Source organism: Arachis hypogaea, chromosome 2, assembly GCF_003086295.3.
Source record: "Arachis hypogaea cultivar Tifrunner chromosome 2, arahy.Tifrunner.gnm2.J5K5, whole genome shotgun sequence".
Lineage (NCBI taxonomy): Eukaryota > Viridiplantae > Streptophyta > Magnoliopsida > Fabales > Fabaceae > Arachis > Arachis hypogaea.
The window spans coordinates 92,979,210-92,987,825 of NC_092037.1; the positions used below are offsets into that span (position 1 = coordinate 92,979,210).

At 36.1% G+C, this 8,616-nt stretch overlaps 1 protein-coding gene across 1 annotated transcript; it reads left to right on the forward strand.

The window, feature by feature from the left end:
* The first annotated feature begins 6,750 nt into the window (after nt 1-6,750).
* Nucleotides 6,751-7,586, forward strand: LOC112728276 (kiwellin-1-like). The gene has a single exon (XM_025778350.2). The coding sequence runs from the start codon at nt 6,924-6,926 to the stop codon at nt 7,491-7,493; it is 570 nt and encodes a 189-aa protein (XP_025634135.1). The 5' UTR covers nt 6,751-6,923; the 3' UTR covers nt 7,494-7,586.
* Nucleotides 7,587-8,616: the final 1,030 nt, after the last annotated feature.

Genomic DNA, 8,616 nt, shown 5'->3' on the forward strand with positions numbered 1-8,616 from the left:
CGTACTATGTGTCCCTCTTTTCTTGTGGATTTACCTAGCTTGAAAAAGAAAGGATTCCCTTTTGTTGAAAATTTGGAATTTTTAGACTGGAATCACCTTTTCAAAATAAAAAAACATGTGTATCCTCTGTTAGTCAAAGAATTTTATGCAAACATGACTTACCATGAAGGAAGTGTGCACTCTTATGTTAAGGGCAGATACATTATTTTAAATAATAAAACTATCAGTGATTCTTTGAAGTACACTGATGTTGGGCCGTGTGCTTATACATCTGTAAAGTGGGATGAAGGAGTTGGTATCTCTTATCATGATGCTTTGGCTCACATCTGTGAACATGTTTCTTTAATTAACGGCATCACACCCACTCACAAAGCCCTAAGATATGAACGTGCTCAATTACACAAAATTGTCAACCACATCTTACTTCCTCAAAGTGGTTCATATCAAAGGGTTTCTTACACGGACACACTTGTTTTGTATGCCCTAATCACTAAAACAGAAATCTCTTTTGCCTATTTGATGGCTAGATATATGTTTGATTCTGTGAGAAGTGAGAAAGATAAAGCACTACCTTATGGCATGTTTTTAACTTGCGTATTTGAATATGATTATGAAAATAGACATTCATACCTAAAAGAGGGGTGGTTTAGTGAAACAGCAAAAAGTACCAACTCAATCTGAGAGAGTGGTTCTAGATGATGATGATGATGATGAGTTCATTCCGGATGACTCTCCTCCTCCTTCCACCGAGGGTACTTCCATCTCTACTGGGAAGCAATCCGCTCTGCTGAATGTAGTCAAGGATGTGGTCCAGGAGTTTGTCTTCCAATCAAATCATATGATTGCCATGAGCAAGGAACAAAGGAAGCTAGCTAGCAAGCATGAGAATTTCCTCCGAAAATCAAGCGATAGAGTGGCTGTATTTATCAAGTTCATTGATAACCTGAACTAGGATGGAGATCAGGCCACTGAGGATGAGGAAGAAGCTGTTTCGGAGGGGAATGGTTCTGATGCCTAAGTTTTGTCTCATGAATACTGCTGCTGTTGTGGTCTCATTTTGTGTCATGAACTCTGTTTATTTTGCTACTTTTGAACTGTTCTATCTCGGATGACTGTAATAACTCTAAACACTGTTGCTTTTTTAGAATAGTCAAAACTTTGGACTGTGATCTAATCTTTTCTTGCAGGAATTAAGGTGCTGTTTTTGTTAACTTTACTTATTTCCCACCCTTGATGACAAAAGGGGGAGTAATAGGTGCAATTCTGGAATACTAAATGCAAAATTGACTGAAGTTGCTTTTGATTACTGTTTTTGTGGATTTAGTTTGACTACTGCAGATTTTAATAATCTTGACTTGCAAATGTTTGCAAATATTGTGAATAAGTATATAGCATATGTTTGGCTCCATATAAGCATATGTAAACAGGAACAAAGAGGAAAGCATAAATCCAGGGGGAGCTAATTCTGAAAAGGAAAGGGAGAGCAACATAAAATCAAATAACAAAAATCAAAGGGAGTTTCTAAATCTACTCAAATTTGTTTCCTTTTGATTATTGCTTATATCATATTTGTCATCAAGGGGAAGATTGTTGAGTTGAGAAATCAACTAAATTAATTAGTGATGACAAACATTATTTTTGGGCAAAATAAATAATTAGTGTTGATTAATTATAATTACTTATTACTAATTGTTTATTATTGCAGGCCAAAATTCAATAGCCCAAATGGAATGTAAAGCAATCAGCAAGACTGGTGTGCTGGTTAAACAAGCAAAGCCCAAAAGAAACAAAGCCAAAATCAAACGGGTTGCTTAATGGATGTCTGATCCAAGCCCGAGTTGATTTCATTTCCCTCCATCTTGCTCTCACCAAAGCAACGCTCCTCTCTCTGTTGTCTTAGTCAAATCAAAGTTTCAGAAAAGTAAGAAAGAGAAAGAGAAAGAGCTTCTTCCACACGCCCTTCACAGAAGAAGAAAGAAAGAGAAAGATCAAGCTTGAGAGGTCGAAGTCTAATCATCCAGAATAAACCAAATCAAGCTTAGGTCAAGATTAAAGGTAAACTATTTCCTCTTCCATGCATCAGATCTTCTTTTCTTCTTCCCAACTCTCTGCAAGTCCAAAAATGGCATTCAAGGGAAAGTTGCCTTCAGCCCCAATCTGCTGTGTATCCACGGTCTTAAACATGACTTGGGGACCAAGTTGGTTTTCAAGGGTCCAGATTAAGTTGACCACTAGAAGAGTTTTGTGGTTGCTATGTTACGGCTTTCGGCCAAGATGAAGGAGTCAGAAGAAAAAGTTTCTACTCTAAGGTTTAAGGAGAAAAAGTGAATCTGTGGGTTGGTGAAGCTCAAGGCTCAAGGTGTTGACCTTGGAAGAAGAACCAAGAAACATGCAAGGAGATAAAAGAAGTTGGGTGCTCACTCAGAAGACAAGGAGAGTTAACCAGAGTATTGAGGTTTTGTTCTGAGAAGTGTTCTTTGAGAAAGTTCAACTAACTGGACAGTGTATCCTAATCAAAGGTGCATTCCGCCAGTATGAAGAACTGAATCAGAGGCTTGCTAATCTGGTTTTCGCATAGAACATATACTGAAGTCAATTTCCTTTATGTTTTACTGATTGTAATGTACTTTTCTATGTTTATCTTTCTGTAATTTCTTGTGAGAAAAGGCATTGTGAGAAAGCTCAAGTAAAAGCCATGAGTGGAAAAAGGCTGAGTGATACACTTGAGAGAAAAGCCTACAGTTATTTCTTGATTTCTTTAGGTTGGTTAAGTGTCTTGTATCTTGTACCTGTTTGGTATCCCTTTCTTAGTTGGGTTAGCACTAAGAGTGAATAGTTAGGTGTTAGCATAGCTAATGTCAAGTTAGGTTAGAACTTGAGTGTGAAATTGGTGTATGTAATACTTTTAACTATAGTGGAAATTCCTCCATTGTTGTGGAGGAGACTGGACGTAGGTTGCATAGCACAAGGCAACCAAACTAGGATATATGCTGGTGTTAGCTTTTCTCTTCTCTGCTGTGTTCTGTTTTTCTGATGTTCATGAGACAAAAATAAATTGTCTCATAAATTTTCGCTGCTGAGTACAAACAGAATCAGATTTGAAAGTTTTGTTTAAAAAGGGTTATAACAACTGCAAAAAGGAAGGTATAGATTCAACCCCCTTCTCTAAGCCTACCACAACCTTCAATATGATATGAGAAATGCAAGCGGCACGATTTATATAGCGCAAAGTGTGCCAATGACAGACTTTTGTCTCATCACTTTTCAGTCAAGTAAAGTTAAAATCTTCTTACTCTTCTCCTCCTCGCTGTTTTCGTCAATTTTCAACACACCACTGGCCAAATCTACTATGAATTAGAAATATTACGGTAAAGATTAATAATTTTATTTTGCCAAATACATGACTAAATATTACGAAATTAATGTTTTGGTTGCAATACTTTGTTAGTTTAGCAAAGATGAAATGATATTTGCACCATCTTAAGAAAGCATTATTATGCTACAACGTAAACCACTATTTAACTCCCTAAAGGAAAATATTAGATTTGTCATTACATCATTAAACACATCATTACAGACAACCATATACTCCTACCATCAAAGCCTAACAACCAAGGTTCAGAAAATCGGACCGGTCATCAAACCGCTCTAGTCACTGGTTTACTGATTTACTGGTCTAACCGGTTCAACTGGTGGTTCAACTGAAAAAATTGTTTTAAAATAGAATAATAAATAAATTATAAATACACATCCAAGCTAAATCTGTTTTTCCCCTAAGGTTAGAAGAACCTTGTGACTGACTATCGTTAGCACTACGGGAATTAGGATTAGCAACATCATCATTCGAAATAGGAGGATCGACAGGCATGTTATCAGCAGTTGCTTCTTGATTAATACTATTTTCCATAACTGAAATTAATAACAGCCACAACACAATTAAATTAAAAACAGCCACAACATCATCATTCAACACAACACAATTCTGCCTATTCAGCCATTCAACACAACATAATTCAACCTAGTGCCTACAGCATTCAGCCATTCAACACAACACAATTCTGCCTAGTGCATATATCATTCAGCCATGAAAACAAAAACTGAAAAACCTCAATTCCCTGAAAAACACCAAAACAACAAAATTGCAAAGCAGCAAAACACCAAAATTGCAAAGCAGCAAAATACCAAAATAATACAACATCAACATTAGGTGGAATCAGAACCATACATTCTAATTTCTAAAATAGAAGATGAAAGCTTGAAAGTTGAAACAAAGAAGATGAAACAGAGGATTCACTCACCTGGGTGCTGACGAAGCTAAGACTAGCGACGACGAAGGGAGAGGCCAGCGAAGACGAAGCAGCGGTGCTGAGGAGTAGGCGACGGTGATGGCAGCCTGAGGACCACGGGGATGCTGGGAGCCTGGGAATGCTTCAGAAGGGGCTAGGCTGAGATGAATGAATGGGCGAACTGGGGAAGAGACCACGCGACGGTGGTGGAGGGCACGACTAGCAAACCCCGGCGATAGCGGTGGCGACTGGGCTGGGGTTTTCGAATGCTTCAGAAGGGGCTAGGGTTCACCGTTCACGCCTAGAATCTGGAGTGAGACTGAGATGAATGAATAGAAGAAGAGACCACGCGACGGTGGTGGCGGTCACGACCTGCAAACCCCGATGACGGCGGTGGCGACTGGGCTGGGGTTTTCGAATGGTTCAGAGGGCTAGGGTAGGGTGTGAGAGTAAGAGACAGTGAGAGTGTGAGACTGGGATTTGGGAATGGGGAAGAAGGGGGTTCCGAGTGGTAACGGATCGGGCGGGTCGGGTTTCAGTTTTTTTATTTTTTAAAAAATCATTAAAAAGGCGCCGTTTAAGTTTTTTAGAAGAACCGGCCAGTCACCAGTTCGGTCCAACCGGCCAGTTTTTAACCGGTTCACTGGTTTTTTCGCAGTTTTCTCCCTGCCGGTTAATACAGGAAGATCGGACCATATGCATTTCCGGTTCGCAATTAAACTGGTCGAACCAGCCGTTCCAGTCCGGTTTTCAAAACCTTGGGTGTATGAGTAGAATATGTGTAACTTGGTATTAATCCTCACTTGGAGGTGTTTGTTTTTAAAAACTGCAACTTAAGAACTGAGACTGTGTTATATTTAGTGGTCAGAAATTAAAATTTCACATAAAATTTTAGCGTTTTCAATCTTTTTAAAAAGTATGGACAGAAAAAACTGAAATTTATAGAATTGAAGGCTAAAATTTTAATAATATTTCTTTTTAAAAATATTCTCATTTAACATTTTAAATTCTAAATTTATCTTCCAATCTTCATAGAAGTAACTAAGTCCAGTACATTTTATACTAAACACAATATAGAAACTTAATTTAATCTTAATTTTTTTATCCTTAATTTTTAATTTTTATCTCTTTATTTCAGTCTTCCTTCCAAATACAGTTTTATAGATGAACTAAAGGCAAGTGGTTGAGTAGAGAAATGCCCCATAGTTGATCTGGCTAGTGAGAAGCCTCTAACATGCTTTCTAAGTCGAATCGGATACATGTCGATCACTTCGAAATAAGACCCAATTTATGTGAACTGAATAGTAATTTTTATTTTTGGACAAATAATAGTTAAGATTATTTGAGTCTCGATCGGTTAGAGTATCTCTTAGACTCTTATTGGGCCTCCCCGTGCCACAGGCATGGGATGATAACATCAAATGGGCCTTGAGCTTTTCTCTGTTGGATGTCTGAACTGCAATAATGTACTTAATCACATGTTTGGTCATTTTTAAATTGATCAGCTGCCTTGGACAAAAATGTTACTCATTCATAGTTCCATAAAACTTACCTTTTGCAAAATAAACCAACATTACCAAAATTTACATGGTTAATATTACGATTTGATTTTCATAGTCACTAATAATAATGTGATCCTATCATCATAGTAATAACATTAGAGCAATGCTAGGACCAGTAATTTTTGTGATTAGTAGCTAGCAAATAGCCATCAATGATAATTTAATGGTGTAAGATTGATGTGAGATTTCATCCGATTACTCACATTTCTCTGCTGGTTACATGCTGGCTAAAATTCAACAAAACTGGTGCCCCTAAACTTTTCCATAACGTTATTGTTGCTTAGAGCCATCTATCCTTACATATAATATATTAATAAGAAGAACAAGTTTGTATTCAACACTTAAACTTACAAGCTAATATAGTATTCAAAATGTGTCATGCATGAACTTATCATCAACGGAATTGGAAATGAAACAAAATTGACATAAACTTAGCTTGCCGTAATTCAAAATCAGAAGTGAACCAATAATTTGTCTCCTACTTGGTTTAAGTTATGAGATAAAAAATAAGCGAGAGATTGTGAGACAATAAAAGCGAGTCTCTAATATCATCATCATTTGACACCGAACTCTTTCTTTAAACATCTTTTTGTCCTTGACTACTTTTTCTCTTAGCACAGTAACCAAATGTTAGAGGAAAAAAATGAGATAAATAAAGTAATAAATAAAATCCAACTACTATATATCCATTGTTTTAAATTGTGTAACGCGCATCTGCTAATATATGGTCACAATAATGTGAATAATAGTTACGATATTAATAAAGATTCTGTTACATATTAAAATATTAAATTATCTATCGATTTAAAACTCTAACCCGATCCTACATGTACTTGTCACTTCGGCCTATTACGTCGGTGCAAAACATAATGTTCTTTCACCAAAAAACTATCCTATATAGTTCTTAGGTGTATAATATCAAGCATTGACCCTTGTTCTATCCTTCAATGGTCAAAGCCAAATGTTTTAGTTGATGAGGATTATTGAAGAAATCTTTATCTCTATATATATGTATAGCTTCACAATTCTCCATATCCATCAAAAGTATAATAAACACAAATAATTCATAGAGAAAATGAAGAATAACTTTGGTTCAAAGGCATCATTCTTACTACTATGTTTTCTTCTCATAACAAACTACTTGTATTCTTCTAGGGCACAACAATGTCGCCCTAGCGGCAGAATTGAAGGGAAAAAGCCCCCTCCAGGGCAATGCAACCAAGAAAACGATTCGGATTGTTGTAAACAAGGAAAGATGTACACAACATATGAATGTTCGCCACAGGTGACTACTCACACGAAGGCATATCTCACCCTTAATAGTTTCGAGAAGGACGGCGACGGTGGTGGCCCTTCAGAGTGCGACAATCAGTATCATTCAGATGATACGCCGGTTGTCGCACTCTCGACCGGATGGTTCAACCACAAGAGTAGGTGTCACAAGAAGATCACCATTCATGGGAATGGAAGAAGTGTTGAGGCAATGGTGGTGGATGAGTGTGACTCAACCATGGGTTGTGATGCTGACCATGATTACCAACCACCTTGCCCTAACAACATTGTTGATGCATCAAAGGCTGTGTGGGAAGCCTTAGGTGTCCCTAAGGATAATTGGGGTGGACTTCAAATTACATGGTCTGAATAATCCAATGCTTAATTTTATATATTAATATAATCATATATATAGTACTATGTTATATGTGGATATATATGTCCATTAGTCTACCTTTTTTCTGTGTGTGAGGTATTATATTTGTGTATGTAAATATGTTCATTCTTGTAATTTGTAATTGCCTTTATGCATAATTTATACATTTTATAGTATGATATTGGGTAGATATAAACTTGTATATATTATATGTTGCCGTCAATTATATTTTAGCTAGACCTATATTGTATTAATAAATAATCAAAGTTTGAAATTGCTAGAGTATTAACCTATTAATAGGGATATATAGTCACTTTATATTATACTATACATATATAAATACACTGGCAGATCTTCTCTTTGAAAATGGGCCATCCCAAATATTTTACAAAAAATTAGTAGTCTTAATTATAAAATAAAATCAGTTCAATTGGTTAAACTTTTCTAATCTTAATTTAATTAAACCATGTTTTATTCCTACTCTCAATATTCACAAAATTTTTTTCACTGTAAACTTTCGGCTGAAAATTGAACGGATTTGTGCACAAACACAATAGAGACTACCCCGGCCCCTCTCATCATAATAAGCTTTTAACACACAAACTTAATAAAGTCCCAATGTAATCATAATAATTAGAGGTCTAGCTCACTGCTCACAACCAGGTTAGTATAAAGCGGAATAAGTATTTTTCATCATTTTAATTTAATGTTACTTTATATTTTATATTTTATTTATTTTTAATTTATTTTTATATTTTTTATTCTTTTAATTATTTTTTTACGGACAACAACAAACACAGAGGATAACGTCGGTTTTTTTCGCGATTAACGGCAATTTTAAACCATCGCAGAATCTAATTCTAACGGATAGTAAATTGTCCCAATTTGTGGTGGAGACAGTTGATTTCACAGCAGATAATTTGGTGGCGGGTTAAACCCGCCTTGATCTATCATGATTGACCCATGTTTACTGGCGGACGCAAATCGCCGCAATTTTAAGACTTTTTCCAATTTTTGGATGTTTGTAAACTTGTTTTTGGCAATTTTAAAATTGCTGCTAATTTCAGTACAAAGTGTCGCAAAAAAATTATTTGATTTTAAAAATTGTTTATTTTTTCTA